This window comes from Gorilla gorilla, chromosome 12 (assembly GCF_029281585.2).
Source record: "Gorilla gorilla gorilla isolate KB3781 chromosome 12, NHGRI_mGorGor1-v2.1_pri, whole genome shotgun sequence".
In the NCBI taxonomy this organism is placed as follows: Eukaryota; Metazoa; Chordata; class Mammalia; order Primates; family Hominidae; genus Gorilla; species Gorilla gorilla.
The window spans coordinates 138,612,385-138,639,101 of record NC_073236.2 but is presented as its reverse complement, the minus strand read 5'-3'; the positions used below and the strand labels follow the sequence as shown (position 1 = coordinate 138,639,101).

At 41.3% G+C, this 26,717-nt stretch overlaps 1 protein-coding gene across 6 annotated transcripts in view; it reads left to right on the top strand.

Moving 5' to 3' along the window:
• SNTG2 (syntrophin gamma 2) overlaps window positions 1–26,717 on the top strand; it is a 388,440-nt gene that overhangs the window by 349,182 nt on the left and 12,541 nt on the right. Inside the window, exon 17 of one of the 6 annotated variants that reach the window (XM_063696092.1) lies at window positions 23,185–23,879. The exons of the other annotated variants lie outside the window; for them this stretch is intronic. Coding sequence (XP_063552162.1) covers window positions 23,185–23,199 — 15 coding nt within the window. The 3' untranslated portion in view covers window positions 23,200–23,879. Of the gene's footprint in view, window positions 1–23,184; window positions 23,880–26,717 lie in introns of those variants that run through there. 6 annotated transcript variants of the gene reach the window in all.

Genomic DNA, 26,717 nt, shown 5'->3' with positions numbered 1-26,717 from the left:
ATAAGAAATGCATAACATTGATAATTTGAAGAGTAGAAATATAGTGCATGTAAGGATTTTAATAAAGAAGAAAATTTGTAAGCCAGAATGAAAAAAAGAGAACCTATTCTATTAGGAAGTCAACTAAAAACTTCATGAATAAAATTAAATTTAGGTTCTTCTTTAGAGACTTCTTGGAGCCAGGAAATAATTCAGAATTCAGCCTAAGTTGTAAGCAAATAATAAAAATTCAAAAACAATGGTCAGCGCTAGAATCTAATAACAGGTGTGCAGTTGGAACATAAATTTTCTCTCTCCAGTCCCCCAGTTTTACCAAAGATAAATCATAGTAGGCCCAATTTATTTTTAAAACAAGTTTTAGTTTTATTATATTAGGCCTGGTTATTTGCATAAAGTGCAGCAATAATAATGATTGGCCACCTGGGTTCCTTCTAAGTTGCTTTTGCCAGAATATTTTCTTAGGGAATTTCAGATTAGACTCTTTAAAGACTCTTGAGGCTGGGAAGCCAAGCCAAGTATTGACCATCAGACTGTGCTGGTAGTATCTGTATGAATTGGGTGAATTCCTTCCTTTTCAAGTTCCCAAAATATCTTTAGGTTCCTAGGCCTGTCTGAAAGTGATGTTCTGTCCTTGCTGCAAGGTCAGAAATCTTGTAAGGGAACCTTATAAGCAAGTGACCATGCCAGTCTCTCCAAGGTACTACTTACTGGCCCTATAAAGTCAACATCAGTTCCTCAAGGCAGTCTGGTTATATCTAAAAATATGCCATTTCATTATCAAAGCCTTGATAAAATGACCAGTGCCTCCAGTCAAGTCCTATTACAAAAGAAAATAGACTTTTATTGAACTTATGCAAATAACTCTGTCACCATAAAATAAGAATACTCATGAATGGTTTCTGAATTCTGGAGAAATAAGGTAAAGGGAAAGGTAAATGTTTAAGTTTTGCTCACAAAAGTATAGTTTACCCAATTGCTGTAAGCTGTAAATAGTTTAAAAGAAAAAAAGACTTTTTTACTCTGTAAACAAAATGTGATCAGCAATGTTTCGAACAAAAAGTTATACAAGTTATTTCAGTCCAGTATCAGTTCACGTATTTAGTTCTCGCTCTGTTTATCGTTGTGTTAGCAATCCTCATGAACACATCAGTTTTGGTTCTGGTTTTGTTTTAAAATTCTGGAAGTTTTTAAGTAGTCTAATAGGATGATCTCCAAAGTTATCAGAAACCCTCATTTAAGTGTACTTGTGATCCTTTGTTCATTTTGTTAATAAGATTCAAAGCTTTTACTGTAGTTGATTATGCTTTTTTAGAAAAGTTACAGTAAAACAAGAATTGCCTGTGGGTGACAAAAGACAGAATAGCCATGGTTAAAGACTCAATTGGCAAAGAAATTTGGTTATTTCTGTGACATACAGCAATTAAATGTAGTCAGAATTGTCACTGATAATATATACCTAGGCATATCAGATTTTTTTTTTTTGAGATGGAGTCTCACTCTGTCACCCAGGCTGGAATGCAGTGGTGTGATCTCGGCTCACCGCCACCTCCGCCTCCAGGGTTCAAGTGATTCTCCTGCCTCAGCCTCCTGAGTAACTGGGATTACAGGCACCTGTGACCACGCCCAGCTAATTTTGTATTTTTAGTAGAGACGGGGTTTCACCATGTTAGCAAGGATGGTCTCGATCTCCTGACCTCTGGTGATCCACCTGCCTCAGCCTCCCAAAGTGCTGGGATTACAGGCATAAGCCGCTGCACCCAGCCGGCATATCAGATTTTTTAAAGAAATCTTATACAATTTTGGTACATATATTTATAATATATCCAAACAAATATAACAAATAAGTTAAAACCACTTTTATGTGATATTGTTTCTCTTATGATTTTTACATACCAAGGAAACGTAATATGCCTTTCTTGGACTTGCAGGAGCCCTATTTGGACTTCCAGAGGTCTTAATGTTCAAAAATTATTTTAAGGTCAAAAAGACAATTTTAGATTTTGAAATTTTATTTTGGAAAGCCTATATCAAATATCTCAAAGGTTTAACACACTTGAACAAAACAGCAACACAAGTCACTGAGAAATAACAGTGATTCATTTAAACAAAGTGATAATCAAAAGATTTCAAAAGCAAAAACCATTACTCTTTGATACAGAGGATATGCAGTTTTCGAAACAACTAACAGACTTCGTAAAGGAAGCATGAGGCCAACATAATCTGTCACTGTCCCCTCCCACCCTTTTTGCAATCTACTCTGAAGGTAAATGAAAAATCTTTTACTATCTCCTATGAATATTACATGAAAATCTTGCTCAAAACAAAAAAAAAATCACCTTTGCATTGGCGTATTATTAATGCTGAAGCAAATTTTAATAAAATCTTATAAACAAATCCATTTAATCTCAATCAGCTTTGACACACAAGATAAAATTTTCATAAATATTTTATAACCTCTTAAACATTTTTCCATTCTCTTTCTTTTCTCAACTTTGTATATCCTTCAGTTTATCTTTTTCTTTCTTTTATTCTTTCCATTAAATGCAACCTTAGAATAACCTTTACATTAGGCAAAGCCACTTTCCTGTAATAAAATCACACCCTCAAGTCTTTCTTGAAACCTTCCTTACAAAAAATATATCTTACTTTTCTTATACTCTCTGTATATAGAATTGTTTCTCCTCTTATCTCCAGTTTTTGTTGCTGGAAATTAGTTAGAATTTTAACTCTTAGTAGCCTTAATGTATAGTGTAAACCTAAGAAGTAAGGGATTTTTTTTAACTGTCACTCAGGTACCAACAATTTATGAATACACATTTTATAATCTTAGAAACATAGGCTTTCTAATGGAACAATGTTTCAATTTGGAACAGGACATTTTTACTAACAGATTTCAATATCATTTGTTTCTCTGAAATAAGAAGGCAAAATATATAAGCTTAAACTCATATTTAATAATTGCTGTCTTAGTATTATATCTATTTGGAAATGACTGATATGTTCGATGAATATCATCATCATTTAATTTAGCTTAGCAAAGCTTTAAGGGTACAGTTACCAAAAACTTTGAGAAGCCTTAAGTAAACATATTATAAAACAATTATTACTAAAAGTTCATTTATAAACTTTATCCCATTTACAGCTGTTTAATTTATTCATTCTAATTTTTTGGAAAATTTCATGGGACATTAGACAAATCCAGCCATTATGTCAAGTTAAATTTTCTGTTAACCATTTTTATATTACTGTATGTTATGCAGGTATCATAAAAGCAAGAACCTTAAAGTTAAATACATGCATAATTTACTGATAACTCCAAAAACAGTTGTTTTTATTAAACAAACAATATTAAGCTAGTTTTATTTACCAAAATTCTTACTCAAATTACCTGAACTTGGAAAATATTTGGGTTTACTTATTTATGAACACTCACTTATCTTTAAGTTAGTTTGGTACTGTATTAGTCTGTTCTTGCATTGCTCTAAAGAAATACCTGAGGCTGAGTAATTTATAAAGAAAAGAGATATACTTAGCTTATGCTTCTGCATGCTGTACAGGAAGGATGATGCTGGCATCTAGTCGCTTCTGGGGAGGCCTCAGGAAACTTTTACTCATGGTGGAAGGTGAAGGGGGAGCCAGCATGTCACACAGCCAGAGCAAGGGGGGCGAGGGATGCCATCCACCTTTAAACAACCCCATCTCGTGAGAACTCTATCATGAGAACAGCACTGGGGGGATGGTGCTGAACCACGAGAACCCACCCCATGATCCAGGCACCTCCCACCAGGCCCCACCTCCAGCACTGGGGATGACAATTCCATGTGAGATTTGGGTGGGGACACAGATCCAAACCATGTCAGGTACCATGTAGGTAATATACAAACATGTGGATAGACACATACATGCATGCAGATACAACATATGACATACATGTACCTGTGTATGTATCTAAATGTTTAAAAATTAAGGAATTTAATAAAAAAGAATAGAGCTTTACACCTGAGAAGAAGCTGTCCACCCACAACTCTGGGGCTCCATGAGGAAAAAGAGTTCCTCTCCAAAAAAGAGTTTTGTGGCACCAATTCTGGTTTCCTCAAGAGGTCTTAGGGCTGTTAGAAGATTTTTTTAGGTCCTCTCTTGTGGTATTGAAGGGGACAGGAGAGAGAAGGAACAGAAAGAAGTAAATGAAGGACAGATCTTAGAGGAGACAGATGGAGGAGCTCTTGTTTTCCAGAAAGCTAATAAAGTTTCACATTATCCTTGGCAAAAATTCTATCAACTAGTGGAGAAACACACAAAATGAGCGCATTGGTTAGCAGGGGTTTAAGAAAAGAGGGACTCTGTCACCAAGATGCTTTCATAGAAAGAACAGAAGCCTCAAAACATGTGTGTATCCACACACACACATACACACACATGCACGCACATATACACACATACACATACACATACAGATGCATACACACACATACACATGCACACACATACACACATGCATGGACACACACATGCACACATACACACATGCACAGATTCACACATGCACATATACACATACGCACATACACAGACACATTTACACACCCACACACTTAATACTAGCTTTAATTAAGGTTACTTTTGACTACAGACTCTTAAAAAATCCTTTTATAAGGTATTAGCTGGGCAATTAGCAAACATTCCTGGGTTTTTTTTCTTTTTTCTTTTTGGAATTTACAGAAAGAGTTTTAGAAGTGGGACATATTTGTTTATTAGAGATCTAGGGTAATCATTATTTAAAGGTGTTTGTCTTTGGCTTAATAAAATGTTTCCTTTTTCTCTGAGTAAATGGTTTTATTTAGCTTAAGAGAAAAGGCTAAAAAACAACAACAACAAAAAATGTCTATCGCATTCTAAATATAAACCAAAATTTTAAACCAAGGGTGTATGTGCACAGATGACTCAAAATGAACACAAATAAATATGCATGAGCCCAACTTAAGAAGTTCTCCCTGGCATTAACCAAGGTCTCCAAAGTTGAAGCAAAACTCTCCGCCTTTTCAAGATCCAGACATCTCCAGGGTCAGCTTGAGAAACAAAGTTCTGCTATCATCAGATGGGGTGCAGCTGTATCTGTCAGGTAAAATCTTCCAGGGTCTCACTTCTCAGCTGCCTGTCTGCGCACAATGGCCAGGTTAAAAGGAACAGCCAGGAAAACAGGAAAACAAAAGCTGTCCATGGGGGCAGTGCAGGGAAGAAAATATAATTGCTTTTCTTTCCTTCATGTGTTCTTAGTTTTGACACTTTCCTGAAAACAAAAGTCCGATTAACAAGAAGAAACCAGCAGAAGTTTATTAATGAGCATTGTACGCATCGTGTTGGGGAGGCCTCTGACGCTTATTGATGAGTGTTGTACCCACCGTGTTGGGGAGGCCTCGGAAGTTTTTCCCTGTCAAGACAGTTGCTTGGGGACTGTGCTCACATAGTATTTTTGCAAAGAACCACAAATCCTATATAGTGACTAAACAAAGAAAAGAGCATGTTCAGGCTTCCAAGAGGTGGGAAAATGTGGGAGGTGAATTTATGGGAAGAGTAAAATCTGTTCCTAGAGCCTCTGGTGCCACTGCCTCTGAGCAGATAAACAAGCGTTGTGAGGGGCCTTTTGAGGTGGGAAAGGAGGAGAGGAGGCCAGGAAGCTCTATCTTTGTACACTGCTGTTCCGCCATCAGGCTAGTGGAAGATGGGACAAGGTCCCTGGCATTTTCACCTTCTTCAGCTCAACAATTCTCAGTGTTTTTGAGAGGAATATTTTGGTTTTCTTCAGTAGAAAGGATTATACATGGGTCCCCTAAAAGGTCAAAAGCAATATAAATAATTTAAACAAATAATTCAAATTAATTCTTATACATATTTCTCTCCTAAGCTAAGTGCATCCTCTGAGGAGAGGAATTCTGTGGTGGTCTAAAGAATTTCCATGCTGTTTCAAATCTGATCTCACCTGGAATACTGCCTAGCTAATTCCCTGGATGAGACTACGGCAAAGACGTGATAATACTTACATTTCCAAGGGACTGGGAAAGGCCTGGGAAAGCCTGGCGTTCCTTTTGTAATCTGTGCAGCAAGGTGGAGCAGGTAGTTTGACCGTTCACAAGGATGTCTTGAGAAATTAAAGGAAAACTCTCAAAAAACCAAAAAATTTAAATCTCTTATTATCAGATTTCAGGTGGGACAGACAGAAAGTATGTTTCCCATTCAATTAGTCGGGTTCCACAACCTGCTTTTTAAAATTGTGCATGCAAACATATTAATTTAAGAATTTCAAAAGACTTGCATCGTGGCCATTGTTTTTTAGGGTCACCTTGAGTCACATGGGTCCATTTACATAGGTATTTGCAAGACAGAGCTCCATAAATCCAGCGGGTGTTGCCAACGGGGTGCCCCTTAAAGGAGAGCTCAGTTTTGGTAAGCAGCGTCCCATAATTTTAGCAATTCCTTTTCAAAAGTGAGCAAGGCTGGCGTAGTCTATCAGGTCGATGTGTGCCGGTTGATGAGTGTCACTCCTCAGGTTGTCACCAGTGAGTTGTGACTTGTCCTCAGGTCGTCACCAGTGAGTTGTGACTTGCTCCCCTGTGTTTCAGAAGCTCCCATCACCTTGGGGCGGCAGATTGACCATTTCTTTATTTACCTTTCCAAAAGCAAGAGTCCCTAAAATGTTCTTCCCGTGAGGAATGCTCTGTGAGGCCATGTCGTGTCCTGGACAACACTGCTGAAACCTCTCTAATCCCCTAGAGCACCCATGAGGGTCAGAGCTGCAATGGACTCTTCTCTTCAGGGCAAAAGAACTCACTGTCATTCACCTTTTAGTTTGGAGCTAATGGAAATTGGTCCCAAATGAAATGACAAGTCCTAATTACAAACACTAGGAAGCAGCTGTAATTTTAAAAGCATGCTGTGTAAATTTGGGCCTAAAGAAGTGAAACCACTGGTGCTAGACTGGAATACTGTGAAGCAGACCTTCTGCTGCGAGCTAAGTCCAACTGACTTTGTCTTAATAACTTTTCAACTATCCGGGGGGTGGGGAATGTAGGAAATAACTTCTGGGAATGACTTGGAACCAGGATCCCTTGACTTTATTCTTTCCTTGTCTGGTAATCTTGACTGGTAACTTGAGTGAGACAAGCCTTATGAAGTTTGTGGGTCTGAGAGTCCCACCCAATGGAATCCCAGTTCTTGACCTTGTCTGAGGCACACTTTGGGGGATCCTTGTGTGGCCTTGAATGCTCTCAGCATTGCACTTGCAGGCTGTCTGTAGCTCACTTGATAGTGTGTGGCCTCTACCTCAGCCTGGCATCTCTCTGGCTGTGAAGTCATCGTTTTCTTATTTTAAGGAGTAAAGGTATGATAAGCCTGCCAGATAATCAGATGTCTCAATGGTGCTCAAGAGCTTTAAGATCTCTCATTGCATGTTCAGAAAAATGCACACTCCTGGGCAGGGTACCAGGAAGGCCTGAAGTTCATGCCCTGGCGCGGTTTCCAGCTTCACGACATAACCCAGCCTGGTGCCTGCTCGGCTGCCTCTTCCCTCCAGCTGTTCTTTATGACACAACCCAGCCTGGTGCCTGCTCGGCTGCCTCTTCCCTCCAGCTGTTCTTCACGACACAACCCAGCCTGGTGCCTGCTCGGCTGCCTCTTCCCTCCAGCTGTTCTTCACGACATTACCCAGCCTGGTGCCCGCTCGGCTGCCTCTTCCCTCCAGCTATTCTTCATGACACAACCCAGCCTGGTGCCCACTCGGCTGCCTCTTCCCTCCAGCTATTCTTCATGACACAACCCAGCCTGGTGCCTGCTCCGCTGCCTCTTCCCTCCAGCTATTCTTTATGACACAACCCAGCCTGGTGCCTGCTCGGCTGCCTCTTCCCTCCAGCTGTTCCCAGGACATGCGCTGCAACGTCTCATCTCCAGGCCTTTGTTGGGTTCCAGTTCTCAGCTTGTCTTCCTGTGAAGTTGTGTCCTTCCTTTCTACATTCGTTTGGTAAACATATGTCAAAAATTTACTATGTCCAAAGGTCTCTCTGCTAGTGAGTGAAAAGTTATCCCTGTTAATTTTGAGACATTAAGATGAATTGGCCATTCAGAAATTAGGGGAAAATAGAAATACAAACAGAACTTACTATAATGTTACCTGATGTGTGTTGTAAAAGTGCAAGGACAAGGACCAGGTGGATTCACACCTTAATTCTATCAGACATTCAAAGAAGAATGGGTATCAATTTTACTGAAACTATTCCAAAAGATAGAGAAAGACGGAATCCTCCCTAAACCATTATGTGAAGCCAGTATCACCCTAATGCCAAAACCAGGAAAAGACAGAACAAAAAAAGAAAACAGCAGACAATATATCTGATTAACATATGTGCAAAAATCTTCAAGAAAATTATGCTAATAATTTGCTAATTAAATTCAACGTAATATGCCAATTAAATCCAACAGCATATCAAATAGATAATACACCATAATCAAATGGGTTTCATACTGAGGATGCAGGGATGGTTTAACATACGTAAGTCAATAAATATGGTTCATCACATAAACAAAATTAAAAACAAAAACCATATTATCATCTCAATAGATGCAGGTAAAGAATTTGACAAAATCCAGCATCTCTTTATGATTAAAACCCTCAGTAAAATCAGCATAGAAAGGACATGACTTTAGGTAATAAAAGCTATCTATGACAAACCCACAGCCAACATCATACTGAATGGGGAAAAGTTGAAAGCATTTCTCCTGAGAACTGGAAGAAGACAAGGACGCCCACTCTCACCACTTCTATTCACCATAGTACTGAAGTCCTAGCCAGAGCAATCAGACAAGAAAAACAAATCAATGACATCCAAAATTTTGAAGAGGAGGTCAAACTATTGCTGTTTGCTGATGATATGATTGTACTTAGAAACTGTAAGGACTCATTCAGAAAGCTCCTAGATCTGATAAATGAATCATGTAAAGTCTCAGAATACAAAAGCAATGTACACAAATGTGTAGCACTGCTATACACCAATAATGACCAAGCTTAGAATCAAATCAAGAACTCAATCGCTTTTACAACAGCTGCAAAAAATAAAATATTTAGGAATATACCTAACCAAGGAGGTGAAAAATCCCTACAAGGGAAACTACAAAACACTGCTGAAAGAAATCATAGATGACACAGACAAATGGAAACACATCTCATGGTTATGAATGGGTAGGATCAATACTGTGAAAATGACTATACTGCTGAAAGTAATCTACAAATTCAGTCCCCATCAAAATATCATAATTCTTCACAGAACTAGAAAAAGCAAACCTAAAATTTATGTGGAACCAAAAAGGAGCCCACATAGCCAAAGCAAAACTAAGAAAAAAACAAATTTGGAGGTATCACATTACCCGACTTCAAACCATAATAGAAGGCTATAGTCACCAAAACAGCATGGTACTAGTACAAAAACAGACATAGACCAATGGAACAGAATAGAGAACCCAGAAACAAAGCCAAATACTTACAGCCAACTGATATTGACAAAGCATACAAAAACATAAATTGGGGAAAGAGAACTCTATTCAATATATAGGTCTGGAATAATTGGCAAGCCACATGCAGAAAAATGAAAGTGGATCCTCATCTCTCACCTTATACAAAAATCAACTGAGGATGGATCAAAGACTTAAATCTAAGACCTGAAACTATAAAAATTCTGGAAGGTAACATCAGAAAAACTCTTCTAGACATTGGCTTAGGCCAATGAGAGTTCATGACCAAGAACCCCAAAGCAAATGCAACAAAAAGCAAAAACAAATAGATGAGACCTAATTAAACTAAAAAGCTCCTGCACAGCAAAAGAAATGATCAGCAGAGTGAACAGACAACCCACAGAAAAGGAGAAAATCTTCACAATCTATATATTCGATAAAGGACTAATATCCAGACTCTGCAAGGAACTCAAACAAACCAGAAAGAAGAAAACAAATAATCTCATCAAAAAGTGGGCAAAGGACAAAAATAGGCAATTCTCAAAAGAAAATATACAAACGGCCAACAAACATTTGAAAAAATGCTCAACATCACTAATTTGCAGGGAAATGCAAATTAAAACCACAACATATAAGCTACCTTACTCCTGCAAGAATGGCCATAATCAAAAAGTTAAAAAACAATAGATGTTGGTGTGAATGTGGTAAAAAGGGAACACTTTTACACTGCTGGTGGGAATGTAAACTAGCACAACCACTATGGAAAACAGTGTGGAGATTCCTTGAAGAACTAAAAGTAGGACTGCCATTTGATCCAGCAACCCCACTATTGGGTATCTACCCAAAGGAAAAAAAGTCATATGAAAAAGACACATGCACACAAATGTTTATAGCAGCACAATTAGCAATTTCAAAGACATGGAACCAACCTAAGTGCCCATCCACCAATGAGTAGATAAAGAAAGTATGGTACATATACTCCATGGAATATTACTCAACCATACAAAGGAACAAAATAATGTCTTTTGCAGCAACTTGGATGGAGCTGGAAGCCATTATTCTAAGTGAAGTAACTCAGCAATGGAAAACCAAATATCATGCTCTCATTCATAAATGGGAGCTAAGTGATGAGGACGCAAAGGCATACAAATGATACAATGGGCTTTGGGGAATTGAGGGGAAGGATGGGAGGGGACTGAGGAATAAAAGACTACACATTGGGTATAGTGTACACTGCATGGGTGACAGGTGCACCAAAATCTCAGAAATCACTGCTAAACAACTTAACCATGTAACCAAAAACCCCCATTCCCCAAAAACTATTGAAATAAAAATAAAAATGAATGTTCAAAACGTGCATGGACAAAGTACTCAAAAGACTACAGAAAAGTGAATTGTTTCTCAAATGGTTATGTTGTTTCTTCTTGATTATAATCCTATCCCAGTAATTGCCCTTTTCATAAAGAGATTCATATGTTTTTGTCTCTCAACTTGGGGCCCAGCCACTGTGACCCTAAAGCGCACTGAGCCTGTGCTCCTTGCGTAGAGGACCTTAAACGTACCCCCGTGCGTCCTCTGCATCAGCTGCTGGCTTTCCATGTGACAGATGCTCCGTAAATGTTTCCTGCAATTAACCGTGCTTTGAGAAACTTTATCAACATATAAGCTAATTTTTAGGAGACATGACAGAATGGGTCCTGACATACTTCCTGGCTCTCTCAGTGTTGAGAGAAGCCCAGCAGTGGCCTGAGCCATCAGCAGCCAACCACGCTGCCTGCTGTCCAGGAAAGGTGAACCAGGGCTATAGCTTCTGTGTGAGAGGGAAGGACTCATGCTCCTCTCTGACCCTGGCTTTGGGGATTCACAGGCAAGTGAGGAAGTTAGAGCATTAAAACAATGGCCATGTAGGTAAGTAAAGCCAGCCTGGGCCCAGGGAAAACCAAGAAAATTTCTAATTATTTTCGACCATCAGAGCTTCTAAGATAAATTAAAAATTAGACTGGAGTCCTACGGGTGAATTCCGTTTTCCAAGTATCATTGCACTAAATCTAGACATGTACTTCAGCCTGTGTGGGTCTGGATTGAACACCGAGAAACCACGTGAGGCACACTCAGGTTCTGTCCAATGAGCTTAAATAACTTGCTTGTGATTGGATTTGGCAAAATATGAGATGGATGTTCACACTGGGAGAACTGTCCCTGGTAAACACTCCAGCTTCTAAGATAGAAATGCAGCCTTCAAACCTGTCTGCTGGGTGACCTTAGAGAGAGGCTGGTGTGTTTTACTTTTCTTTTAGGTACATCACAGTCATGGTTTACATCACCAGATCAAACAAATCATATTCTCATTGCTTTGTTTTCCTATCTTTTTTATTTGGAAGGGACCGTCCCCATTATGGTCTATATTTTGGAAGTCAAAATAATATTCGTCTTCAAATTAAAATACTATAATATTTCAATGCAAAGGCATTGGTAAAGAGATAAATCCAAAATATGCCTCCTTTGATACAGATTTTCAAAGAGAAAAGTACCAGACACAATAATACCTACCAGTTTGGAGGCGTCAATTTCCAATTCTCCCCACTCTCTCTGTGCTTAGTGACGCTGAACATTTGTTTCATAGACTTGCTGGCCATCTGTCTGTCTTCTTTTGGGAAATGCCTGTCCAAGTTTTTCGCCCATTTTAAAATCAGGTTGTTTTCTTGCTTTTGAGTTCTTTGACTTCCTTATATATTTTGGATATTAACCCCTTATCAAATGCATGGCTTGTAAATATTTCCTCCATTCTTTTGGTAGTTACTTCATTTTGTTTATTATTTTTATTGCTGGGCGGACACTGTTTAGTTCAATGGACTTTAATTTGTCTGTTTGCTTTCATCGCTTATGCCTTTGGAATCATATCCAAAACATCATTGCCCAGACCAATGCCAAAAATATTTTTTCCTATGTTTTATCCTAGTAGTTTTATAGTTTTTGGTCTTACGTTTAAATCTTTAATCCATTTTGAGTTGATTTTTTATATGGTGTGAAATAAAGATCTGATTTCATTCTTCTGAATGTGAATATCCAGTTTTCCCCACATCATTTATTGAAGAGACTATCTTTTCCCTGTTGTGTGTTCTTGCCACCCTTGTAAAGGAGCAACTGATGGTAAAAGCGTGGATTTATCTTTGGGGTCTCAATTCTGTTTTTGTCTATATTTCTGTTTTAGCGCTAGTACCATGCTGTTTTGGTTGTTACAGCTTTGTAGTATATTTTGAAGTTGGGTAGTGCAATGCCCCTAGCTTTGTTCTATGTACCCAACAATGCTTTTGCTAGTCAAGGTCTTTTGCAGTTCAATATGAATTTTATAATTTTTTTCTGTTTCAGTCAAACATGTCATTGGAATTTTGATAGGGATTGCATTGAATCTATAAATTGCTTTGGCCATAGTTTCTTTTCTTTTTTAGGTTGAATAATATTCCATTATATGCATATACCCAACACTTAGGCTGCTTCCATTCTTTGGCTCTTGTGAATAATGCTACTGTGAACACAGGTGCTCAAATATCTGCTTGAGTCCCTGCTTTAAATTATTCGAGTATTGAACAAAAGTAGAATTGCTGGATCATGTGGTAATTCTATTTTTAATTTTTTGAGGAACTCACATACTCTTTGCTGTAGCAGCTGCACTATTTTATTTCCACCAACAAAGGAAATTGGAATGCACAAGGGTTCCAGTTTCTCCACATCCTCAACAACACTTCCTAGGAGAGTACTGGCCATCCTAATGGATGGTAAGTGTTATCTCACTGGAGTTTTATTTGTATCTTCTAATGATTATTGATGTTGAACATCTTTTCATGTGCTTATTGGACACTTCTATATCTTCCCTAAATAAATATTCCGATTTTTTGCCCATTTTCTTATCAAGTTGTTTTTTGTTGTTGTTGTTGCTGATTTATAAGAGTTCTTAAATATTCTAGATATTAGCTCCTTATCAAATGTGTGATTTGTGGATGTCTTCTCTCATTCTGGGAGTTTTCTCTTTATTCTTTGTTTACAGTGTCCTTTGATGCACAAAAGTTATTAATGTTGGTGCAATCTAATTATCTCTTTTAATTTATCTATGCTCTCTTTGATTGCCTTTCCTGTTTGTGTCATATCCAAGAAATTATTGCCAAACCCAATGTCATGAAGTGTTTCCCTATGTTTTCTTCTAAACTTTTTAAAGTTTTAATTCTTACGTTTAGGTCCTTGATTCATTTGGGGTTAATTTTTATATATGGTATAAGGTAAGAGCCTAAATTCATTGTTTTGCAACCGGATATCTAATTTTCCCAGCACCAGTTGATTAAAAAACTGCTCATTCCCCATTGCACGGACATTTCTGATTGAATGGCAGACTTACATGGCACCACATAGGCCAGGTTTTACTTCCGTGCTCTCTGGTGTATTCCATTCATCTGTACGTCTCTCTTTATACCAGTACAGTGTGTTGATAACTGCGGCTTTGCCATCAGCTTTAAAATCAGGAACCATGAGACCTCAGACTTTATTTGTTTTCAAGATTGTTTTGGCTAGTCAGGATCCTTTAAGATTACAGATGCATTTTTCTATTTAAAAAAATGTCTTCGGGATTTGAATGGAGAATGTATTGAATCTGAGGTTCACTTTTGGCAATATTAACATCTTAATAATGTTATGCCTTCCAACCCATAAATATGGGATGCCTTTCCATTTGTTGGTGTCTTCATTACTTTCTTTTAACAATTTTTTTTAGTTTTCATTCTACAAGACCTTTGCATCCATGGTTAAGTTCATTCCTTAGCATTTTACTTTTTCATCCTATTGTAAATGGGATTGTTTTCTTAATTTCTTTTTCAGATTATTCATTATAAGTAGATAGAAACAAAATTTATTTTCGCCTTCTCCCAACCCCCAGCTCCGGGTAACCTCTATTCTATTGTCTGTCTCTATGAATTTGCTTTTTCTAGGTGCCTCATAGAAGTGCAATTGTAGAATAGATGACCTTTTCTATCTGGCTTCTTTTGCTTAGAGCTTAGTGTCTTCAAGGTCCATCCATGTTGGAATATGTACCAGAACATTCTTTTTTAGAGCTGAATTATATTGCATTTTATGGATACATCATGTTTTATTCAATATTTGTTGATGAGCACTCTGGGTTATTTCACCTTTTGGCTATTGTGAATAATGGTGCAATGCACATTTACATGCAAGTATCTGTTCGAGTCCCTTTTTTATTTTTTGGAATACCCATGGGAGTGAATTTCCTAGGTCATATCATAACTCTATTTAACTTTCTTATGGAACTGCTCATCTGTTCTCCACAGTGCCTATACTTGTTTACATTCCAACCGGCAATGAAGGTTCCAATTTCTCCACATCCTCATCAATGTTTTTCTTTTCTCCTTTTTAAAATATTATAGCCACTGTAGTAGGTGTGAAGTGGTATCTCATTTTGAGGGTTTTGTTTGTTTGTTTGCATTTCCCCAATGATTGATGATGTGACACGTCTTACCATGTGTTAAGGGGACATCCGTGTGTCTTCTTTGGAGAAACTTAAGTCCTCTGCCCATTTTTAAAGTGGATTTTTTGTTTTTTTTGATGTTGATGTGTAGGAGTTCTTGATAAATTCTGGACATTAAATCCTTCCAAGATACATAATGTGTAAATATTTTCTTCCATTCTGTAGTTTGTCTTTTCTCACTCTCTTGAAAATGTCCTTAGATGCACGAAAGTTTTTTATTTTGATCAAGTCCACTTTATCTTTTTCTTTTGTTGTTTGACAGCAGTGTTTTAAACTCCCTAATGCATGATACAAAACAATCACTTACCAGAGTTATCTAACATGTGCTAGGTGGGGCTGGAGCCACCTTGAATTCTCACTTCAGTTCTCACATTGATAGAAGGAATGGTTTGTAGCTGTTTTTATATTTTTCCAGACTCCAGGAGGAGGGCTTCCTGCCAGTTTTCCCTCAAATTGAGTGGAAGCCTTGTCACATCTCATCAGTAAAAAGACTTGCTCATTGTGAGGGCTGATTATTTCTCTGATGTGTGAATCTTAAGCTGATGAATATCAAGAGAAAAATGTAAACCTTTCTGCCACACCACAGTAGAGGAAGCCATAACTGCCTAACCCACAGAAACAAATACATTCCACTGCAGCCCAAGAGCTGTGCACTGGCACCTGCATACAGGCTGGAGACAAGATGGTCAGGTGGGGGAAAGGGCAGCACCCCCCACCCCTATGCTAACGACCAAATGAGAATATTGGCTGCTGCAGCACTCCCAGATCTGCAGACTAGAAACTGCTTAAGGCCTCTCACCGTCCGCTCACTGGCCGCATGGAACTGAAATCAAGCTGGGATGCAGCACAGGCTGCTTCCGGGTGCTCCCAGAGGGGTGGAAGCTCTGTGGAGGCACAGAAGAGGCACCGAGGCACTCGCCTCCCTCTCCATGGCCTCTGACAATTTTCTGTATGTTCCCAAGGTCTTCTCTCTCCTCCCCACAAAAAACTGGAGCTAACAATTAAAGCAAATCCTCACATCTGTCTAAATTTACTGATTTAGGTAACAAAACCTGCAGACCTCAGAGACTGTGAATTTGGAGAAGTGACTTAAAGAACCGAGATGCTGGTTGTTATTACCCTGGAAGAAGGGGTGGAAAGAGGAGTCTATGCAGACAGAGGGTGGACTTGGCATTTGAATAAATGAGATCATCACCCAACAGCCCGATTACGAAACACCATTATTTATCCTTTCCAGGATAGAAAGGGCAAACATTTCATACTAATCAAAGGAGAAATTCTTTTGCAAAGTGGGTCATTTTTCTTTTCCAGGTTCTGTAGAGCTGGTTCATGCTAGGAATTAATAAATACCAAATAACAAAATGTTGTTGAAAATGGCGTCTCTTCAAAAAGATATGATCACCTCTATTTTTTCAACTGAAAAAGATTCTAATGTGAAATATCTCTAATGTAAGTGCATATGTTCACAAAAGTGAGCCAGTACAAAAATAAAATGTTTGACGTAAATGTGATTTGTCTTTCTAAAATTGAATGGTAGAATAGTGACATTTTATTATTATTTGCATTAATTATAAAAGCAGCCTAGGTTTGCTATTATTTCACATTTTTTTCCTAAATGGGAAAATAATTTTTCCATCTTTTGTTATTAATAATTCATTGAATTAATGTGGGATGTTTTGCACAGGGCAATTACAGTTTATTTTCTTCCTAATTTTTTTATAACAAAATATCCCCATTTTACAGGCAAGACACCTGGCTCAAAGAAAGAAATTAAATTATTAGCCTAAATTATAGCTGACATTTTTGATGTTTAAATTATGCCAGAGTTTACATGCAGTATCTCACTTAATTCTCCCAATAGACACAGACTGGGGTTTGCCCCAATTTATAGGTGAGAAAACCAAGTTTTAGAAACGTGCCTTTCTGAGACCTTTGGCTGCCAAGGGAGGATGGCAGCTGAGCTGGGTTTTCAGGAGTCTACGTGTGTCTCTGCTGTTGGAGATGCTCACAGGAGTTTCCAGATGACCGGATTCACCTGTGATCCTCTGAATCTTCCCCCTTTAACTCTGTGCTTTCTGTACACATCAGGAAGCTCAGGATGATCCCTTTGTTCCCCATGAAAAAGGGCCACAGCTGACACCCCTACAGCAGAAACACATGTTAACAAGAGAGAAGCAGAGAACATTTATTACACTCACATGTGTTCATGGAGGTCTTGGGAAATGTGAACTCAGAGAGGGTCCAGATGGCTGAGGCCCGAATGCCCTCCTCACAGAGAGGAGGAGTGGGGTTGCTCAGTCCGGTGCTCCAGGGAGGGTATGTGGGAGTGAAGGTTGTCTTGGCTGCAGACGAAGTCTCCCAGGTAACCTCCGGGAGCTGCCCTCAGAATAACAGGGGGAAAGTCTGGGCTTGGTGGCCGCCTCCAGTCTCTTCTCTTCTCTGGAGGTTGATCTTTCCCAGCTGTTTAATGAGATCCCTGGGGAGGCAGTCTTAAGACAGTTGCATTTCCTTTGAAAGAAGCTTTCTCAGTCAAGTGAGACTCCAGAGAGCTTCTTCCTGCACTTGGGAGAGAAACAAGACAAGGCTGGAGAGACCTTTATTCCGTGGCAGCTTCTGGGGCCCTCAGCACGTCCATGTGCCAGGCTTCAGGGAGCCACCTGCTGAGACCCAACAATGCCCTTTTTGTTTCCTAATTTTTATCGCTTTTTTTTTTTTTTTTTTTGAGATAGGGTCTTACTCTGTTGCCCAGGCTGGAGTGCAGTGGCACAGTCATAGCTCACTGCAGGCTCAGACTCCTGGGCTCAAGCCATCCTCCTACCTCAGCCTCCCAAAGCACTGGGATTACAGCTGTGCACCACCTCACCCAACCTGTTTTATTTTCTTTTAATGAACAACATGCTGTAGCCTGGGACTTAGGTAATTCAGACTCTGGAAAAGATATTTTCCTTTAATATTTAAAACCTTCTTGAGGACCTAATTAATGCAAATCAGAGCCTTCCTAGCAAGTCTTCTGTGAAGACCTTGGGGCAGGGATCTCACTCCTTAGACAAGGCCGGTTTCTTGCTTCTGGCTTGTTATGAATTATGTTATGAATTACATTTGTCTCTTGAGTGTCCTACATTTCAAATAGCTCCTGCTCTGTAGGACAGCAGCAGCTTCCTCTTACTGGGACTTTTAATTTGGGAAGCAGGACATGCATAGAAAGAGTGGACTCTCACTTTTTCTCCTGTTCTGGGCACACCTGTCCCAGCAGCCCTGCCGATAGGACCACCCCTCCACCCTACCTGGCACTGGAACTCCTGAGAGCCCCCCACATCCAAGGATGTCTCTGGAGGCAGGAAGCCCCAGTCCCAGGGAGGGTAGAGGGCAGGCTCACCCTGACCACAGGGTGCACAGCTGATTGTGGTCTCAGTCCCCATCTCCAGCTCTGATGTCCAGACTTGCTCCAGCAGAAAGTCCTGTTTGCTCTGCACATCCCACCCAACCTCTCCAGTGCCAAATTCCAGGGGCAGCCAGGACATGAACTGGAGGGGCAAGCTCCCTCCAACACGGGCTTCAGCATTCACAACTAGAGGAAGATGAAGAGGATGGCAACAGGAAATCGAATGCTGCCAAATACTTAAAGGTTTATTCTGAGCCAACAGAGTGACTGCGACCTGGGGACACACAGTCTCCTGAGGTCCCAAGAAGGTGCACCTGAGGCAGTCGGGTTGCAGTTTGGTTTCATACATTTCAGGCTGACAGAATCTCACGTGAACCGTAAGTCAGTGCATGGACGGTGTGCACTGATTCAGCCTGGAAAAGTGGGTATCTCCAAGTGGGGACTTACAAGTCATAGGTGGGTTTTGGGGATTCTTTAGCTGGCAGTTGGTTGAAAGAGCTAAGCTTTGTCTAAAGACTTGAGGTCAGTGGGAAGGAACACTGAAGTTAAGATGAAGGCATCTGCATCCACCATGTCATGCTGTACCAGAGTCAGGGTGGAAAGTCAACCACATCATACAGATTAATTAAAAAAAAAAATCTGTTCAAGGGGATTTAATGGTTTGTAGGGCACAACTCCCCAGGCCCTTTAGAAAGGAATTTGGGAAAGAGGAAAAAAAAGGTCAGAGCTCAGTACTCGGAACAGGAAGGTGAAGCCCTTCTAGTCCCAGTGCTAACCCTACCCAGGTAGCACCATAACAGGCAGGGGCTCTGGTCCCAGCACTAACCCTACCCAGGCATCACCATAACAGGTAGGGGGCTTTGGGTCCTCAAGTAAGAAGATCAAGACTTGAGAGGGGTTAGAGATCCAGCCAGCGCTCCTGCAGGGCAGGGTCCAATAGCCTCCTGACCAGCCTGTGGGTCTTCCTGGTGTTAAGGCTCAGCCCATGAAAACCAAAGAGCCCTCAGGCAAGTCAGACCCCAGCTGACCCTCACCAGCCCTGCCCAGAGACTAGGACCATCATCAAACCAGGGCAAAATTGGTTTTGAAAGCACTGGTTTACAACCGCTGGTTCTTCTTAAAGACCACAACGTCATCTCTCACTGCCTGTTCCTCTCTGTCACTCTGAAGTCCCTGTCTCTCTCCATGTCCTGTCAGGCCCCTGTCTGGCTCCCATCACTGTATGTGTGAACCCGTATTTCACTCCTTTCTCTCCTTGGCCAAGGCCATGTGAGTTCAGCATTAAGGGGTCTGAATGGCTGCATCTCGCCCAACCGTGGGAAGAGAAAACTAGCTCAGAGGAGTCAGCAATGTGAGGTTTGAAGAATTTATCAGTCCCAGGGAGACATGAATTTGGGGCTGCAGTCCTGCACTCCCACACATGCACCCTTGCCTGGGGCAGCTGTTTAAAGGCATTGTGCCCCTGCCCTGCTGCCTCACCCATCATCTGCATGTTCCTGGAATTTGTGATACAAAGAACAAAGCATAGCCAATCAATCAGTAGCTTATGGTATTTAATTTAGATTTTGGGTAAACAACTCAGAAACTGCCTCTTTTTTTTTTTTTTTAAGGTCCTTTTATAACTGCAGCTTTTTGGAGTGTATATTCAGGGCAATTTAAATCTGTATCCCCGGGTTGCAACTCTCAAGCTTGGCTCAAGCAAAGTCTCCACATGTATTAATTTAGCCTCAGATTCTTTCTTTAGGTTGACATTCCTATGGCAACAGCCACTGGACCCTGCCTGGAGCACAGCATGCCCTTTATATGTTTTATTCTAAATGCAAGTGTGCACGGATAATTTGTAAACCAAAAATTAAATTCTAAAGCCCCCCAGCCATCTGAATGGACTTCCTCCTCAGCCAGGGATTTCTTAAAATTTAACCTGAAAGACTGGTTCAGGCCATGATAGGAAATAAGTGTTGGGTGTGCCTCATGATGCCTCTCTGGCATTAACATCAACATATTCTTTAAGTCTGAAAACAAACATTTTACAGCCTATTCTCTAAAGCCTACTACCTTAAGGCTTCCCTTGCAAATAAGAACTGTGGTCTCCACAATCCTTTATCTTAACCCAGACATTCCTTTCTATTGATCCCAGGTCTTTATATACACTCAACCAATTGTCAACAAGAAAATTTTTCAGTCTACTTCTCATCTGGAAGTCCTTGCTTGTAGTTGTCCCACCTTTCTGAACCAAACCAATGTATTTCTTAAATGTATTTGATTGAAGTCTGCTGTCTTCCTAAAGTGTATAAAATCAAGCTGTGCCCTAACCACCTTGGGAACATGTTTCTAGGACCTCCTGAGGGCAGTGTCACAGGCCATGGCCATTCATATTTGACTGAGAATAAATTTCTTCAAATATTTTACAGAGTTTGACTCGTTTCATTAACAAATTGTTGTACAGTTGAACAGAAATCAGCTTAAACTAATACTTGTGCTTCTAGCTTTCTTACTTGGTGTATTTCTAATGAATTATTTTCTTTAAAAATAATCTTGTTATAGCCCAATGGGTTCTTCTTGCCTGATGCACAAAACAGCCAATACAATGAGACAGCATGTGTTACAGCAGAGAAAGAGTTTAATTATTGCAAGGCAACTGAGCAGGAGGAGACAGGAGGTACTTTTCAAATCTTCCTTATGAAGAATTCAGAGGCTAGGATTTTAAAGGATAGTCTTCCGGCAAGGGGTTAGACAATGGGAACTGCTGATTGGCTGGGTTGGGGATGAAACCACAGGGGTGATAGGGATGTCCAAACTGTCTTTGTGCACTGAATCGTTTCCTTGTTGGGGGTCACTGGTCCAAGTGGCATCAGTTGTTCTACTAAAATATAAGGTCTGAAAAAATATCTCAAACACCAGTCTTAGTCTTTACAATAGTGATGTTATCTATGGAGGCAATTAGGGAAGTTACAAGTCTTATGAGCACCAGCTACATGACTCCTGAGCAGTAAGCAGTTAAGAAACAATGACTAGTTATGATTTACCTATGCAGAGCTCTTAGCAGAATTCAGGTTCCTACCATAATGCTAACCTTGTGGCCCTTCATTAGTTATACACAGGCAGTTTTGGTCCTCAAACAAGAACAGGGGTAGCTTTGGGAAGGGGCTGTTGTCATCCTTGCTTTAAGGTTAAACTAGAAGCTAAATTCCTGTGTTCTGTGCTGGGCCTGTGCCCAGGCATGAACAAGGCCATCAGCTTGTGAGGTTAGAAGCAAGGTGGGGTCACTTATGCTACTTTTCTCACCTTCATAAGTTTCACAAAGGCAGTTTCAGTCTCTCTTGTATGTTAAGTGCCATCCAGATGCCAGGGACTATGCTGGGTACTGTTTATGCATGATTGCATTAATCACCAGCAAGCCCCAGGACACAAACAGTGTAATTATCCTCAGTTTGTTCATCGTGAACCTGGGGATGAGTGTAAGTATCTTGCTTAGGGTAAAAGAATTATTAAACATAGAATCAAAGTTAAGCTTAAGTCATCTAAGACTCACAGCCTGCCCAGGCTCAGGTCTTGTCAACATTTGGAAATGATTATTTCTAAAATAATGAATTATAAGCTTTTTGGAGGGGATAACAATTTATAATGTCTGTTTAAAATTTTAATGTTTTTAAATTAAAATTTTATAAACAACAACAAAAGAAGTGTGCCCATTTAGGAAATCGGATGGCCTCAGTCTCCTGGCCTTGCTATCACCCCCCCAGTGCCTTCTACATTTCAGACATTGCATCCCCCTCCCTGCGATGCCTATTAGGATAATTATGGTTTTTTAACATGTGGCGATTCCTCAGAAAATGGTCAGGGGAGCCGACTCTGCAGAGGGAGAAGGTGGTTCTTCCTGGAAAGCGGAACTTGGATGTAACCACATTAGTTCCTGCTGGGCTTTGGTCGAATTAATTTCAAGCCTTTGAAAGAGGAGGGAAAGTGTCACTGTGTGAATGGAGGTCTGGAAGGAGGTCGCCCTGCAACACAGCTGGCCCCGATACACGTGCAAACGTGTTCTCTGCCTCTTAGAAAAGCTACCAGATTGTCCATTTATTTATGATTATCCATTGTACTCATCTGTATGGTGCTTCTTGCAGGAGTTGGGCAATTTATAAATCACAGATTTTTCCAGCAAGGACAGCCGGATGCTGTTTCTGCACATGTGCTTTGAAATATAAGCACACTGTCATTTGCTGGCATTGATGACTTGAGTGAAGGCTGAGGTTTTGGCTCAGAGAAACATGAATGTTGATGATGGAAAGGGAACAGTGATTGTAAGACGTGTATTTTATTAAATGAGAAAATAGAAGTGTAAATGCCAACATGCTTCCAAAAAAGATATATGAAGTTTTTTCAGCTGTCATTATAGGAAAAGAAAAAGAAAAGAAAGAAAAGCCCAACAGGCTATAATGACTAGCCTTACGAAAGCAAATGATATTTTGAGTGAATAGGGACATGATTGACTTGAATTGATGCCTGATTTTCATGTTTTTGTTAATTATCTGTAAGACAAAATTATCAGAAAATGTCTTCCCAATTCCTTAATATGTTTATTCCTACTTTTACTCTCAATATCAAGTTTGGAATGGGTAAAATTCTACATCATCTCCCCACGAAATTGACCTTGTTCGGCAGATAAGGGTAGGAGTTATTTATCTTTGTCAGAACTTGGAAATTTCCAAATAAAATATTTACACAAGCAGAAGAAAGCAGGCCCACAGTTCTCTTAATTTCCTTGTTTTCCCTCTCTTAGTGTATGTCTACCTGACTCTGGAGCTACGGTGAAGTGCAAGCACTACACTTTGTGAAAACAGCTTTCCAAAGAGCAGGGATTCATCTTTAAAATATGTCTCTGGAGGCACAGGAAGAGGCAAGACTGATAGATTCAGAGTTGTTTGCACAAGTCAGATGTTTTTTAACCTTCTGGCAAGATAATAATGCTGAGGGTATAAATAACATTTATGAAGATATAATTCCATTATTTGCCGAAGGGGAAAAGGTGGTTTAAAAACCTGAGTCCAAGAAGCACCAAGGAAAGTATCCCAGGAGGTAAATCACGGAGTAACCTGTCACGATTACAGAGAACACTGCCAAGGAAGGTAGATCTTTGAATCTAACCCGATGAATCTGAACGGGTAGAAGAAAGAGGGCACTTGACCCAACAACTTCCAAATAAGATTGGAGGCACACGGGATGTGAATGGAGCGCTCTGTTCTCATCTACCCACTCGGCCGCGTCCAGCCGGGCTCAACAGCCTGGGTTTGTTTCTCTCTCACCAGCTGTTTCTGCTATTCTGGGGGAAAAGCACCTGCTCATTTACACTGTTTACCATTGAAGCCTTCATCCCACTGCTCTGAAGTGTCTCTGACCTGGTTGTTCCAGGAACGCCAGCCCCCATGGTGGAGAATGCTCACCCCACCCTCTCTGCCAGCCCACGAGGCGCTTTCCTCCTCATTGACTTGCCCTCTGGCATGCCCTCACCCTCCCTGGACTCGTGCAGCCCCTCCTGAGGGAAAGTCCTGTACTCAGTCTTTCCCTCATGTCTCATGATGGACAGCTGTCCTCACCCCATGGACATGGTTCAGTGTCTCCCAGCTGACCTGGAGGTCCCTGGCCCTGCAGAGTGGTACCAGCAGAGTCCCCTCTCTGACAGTCCCTGCACAGCCCCACAGGGTGACCATCGCTTTCTAACTCACTACACTCGTGCCTCGGTTCCTGCCTTTTTCTGGAACCTCTTCCACCCACACCATGCCCAACTGTAAAAATCATTTACTCCTCCAAGGTGCAATGAAAATGACAAGTTGCAACCAAAGCCATCTTCTGCTCAATCCTCCTGGCACCTTTAGCTTCCTGACTGTGTTTGGGGTACCGGCCTCTCCTCTCTTCCCCTCTGCTCCTTTCAAATGGGATGCCAGCCCCTCTGCCTCCTGAGCTCCTTTGGACTGGGATGCAGGCCCCTCTGCCCCCTGAGCTCCTTTGGACTGGGATGCAGGCCCCTCTGCCCATCGAGCTCCTGGGCACAGTGAGGCTGGGCCTGTGCAGGCTTCCTCCTAGCAGCTGGGCCCCGTGTCAGGTTTGAGCACACAGTTCAGCAACCCTGCGAGTGTAAACTCAGTAGGTCAGGGTGGAGCCTGAGATTCTGCCTGTCCAACAGCCTCCCAGGAAATGCTGTCTCTGCAGGACCACTCCCCATAAAGCTTACGAGTTTATTCTTGGGCGTTTTGTAATATGGCGACCTCATAGTGTCAAGGTTCTGAAATCTTCAGTGAGTGAAACAGCTGGTCCCGTTGGGCTAAGGATCAGATTCTACTTCAAGTGCCAGTCTTGCAACACATTGGCCTTGTCACCTTGCACAGGTTATTTAAATCTCTGTTTTCTCGTTTGAAAAATGAGGACTGTATCACCTACATTTTATTTTATTTTACCTTAGCTTTGAGGCGAAGGATGCCTTATTAATTTCACAAAGATGGTTTGGTGAAAATAGCAATGTCTGCTGGGTATTGATGTTGTACCGGAAACCTTACCATTCTCATCAGCCACCTCATTCAGTCACCACAGCAGTTCTGGGGGCTCAGTGAGGTCCTGCCTCACAAAGACATCACCTCCGAGCTGCACAGTTGCCCAGCGTGCTCCTGTGCTGTGTCTGGCTCACCCCACCCAGAAATCCACATGGTGCATTTTCGGAAAATTTTCCAGCCATTATACAAAACCACTGGGAGCTTGAAACTGGCTGTGGCGGGAGCACATACACCTCAGCAGTGAGCAAAGGCTGCACATCAGGCCCCCTCCATCCCCAGGACAGCCAGGTCACCTGCACACCACCTCCCACCCACAGAATCAGTGGGCAGAAGGAGCATGACCTGAGCTCCAGGGTGTGTTCATATGTGAGGGCTCCAGCCTCATCGTATAAACATAAGGAAGTGCCTGGGGCCCTGGCTTGGGCTCTCTGCAGCACCACAAGTGTGGAATTGAGTTCCAGGGTGTGGCTGTTCCTCGTGATTGTTGCATTTCATCCTATACTTCTTGGGCTTTTTCTAAGACAAACTACAAAGCATCCTCGCGTATTCCAGGTATTCATTCATGCATTGAACAACCTTCTCTTTCAAGTCTTGCTTTTAGGGCTGAGTCCTCACAGCCACCTCCTTGAATTCACGGGGCCGTCAGTGACAGAGGAGTGGCCTGTGGTGAAAGGCAGCCTGTGTTCGGATTGCTGTGGCCCAGTGGAAACGGTTCTCTTCAATGCTGAGTGACCTCACCTTTGCCCCCTTTCCCATAGGGTCATTAGGTAACGATTGGGAAAACTAAGAACCCAGGATGGCTGCTCATTGGAGGGGCCAGTCATTTCACAGACACTTTGTGACAAATGTCCAGCAGTTTGTGCACTGAGACGGAGAAATGGACCATGCCGTAAGGAGGTGTGATTTCTACTGGAGGAGATTGATTGAGGACATTGGGTAATATTAGCATTTATGTGATGATTGAAAGTGTCACTCTGGTGATACATGGGGCATGCCTGCGCATAAAGAGTGGGAAAGAAAAAACGTTTTCTCTGGTGATGGGTGACCTCACCGTTCACATTTTGACAAGCACAGGATAGAGCCTCATGGCGTCCTAAAAGTTTTACCTAATTAGGGAAAAATTCGGGGTGTTAAAGCACTCAACTGTTGAAAACTGTGCCAAGATGTGGGTCATATTTAAAATCATTGTTTCAGCCACCATTAAATATTAAAAAACTTAATAAAAATCTAAGGCTTTAGGACAGATATGTTGCAGAGGAAAATGACAGGGCTGTAGGAGTTAGGTGTGGGGGAAGTGGAAGAACGCCGGACTGGAGCTCAGGGACTGGCTGTTCCGAGGCAGAGCGGTTGCCTGAGTTCCCTGAGCCTCCGCTTCCTCATCTGTAAAGTGGGTACGTTTCCATGGGGGAAGTGGAAGACCCCGGGCTGGAGCTCAGGGACTGGGTGTTCCGAGGCAGAGCGGCTGCCTGAGTTCCCTGAGCCTCCGCTTTCTCATCTGTAAAGTGGGTATGTTTCCATGGGGGAAGTGGAAGACCCCGGGCTGGAGCTCAGGGACTGGCTGTTCTGAGGCAGAGCGGTTGCCTGAGTTCCCTGAGCCTCCGCTTTCTCATCTGTAAAGTGGGTATGTTTCCATGGGGGAAGTGGAAGACCCCGGGCTGGAGCTCAGGGACTGGCTGTTCTGAGGCAGAGCGGCTGCCTGAGTTCCCTGAGCCTCCACTTTCTCATCTGTGAAGTGGGTACGTTTCCACCTGAAGGGTGTCACACATTG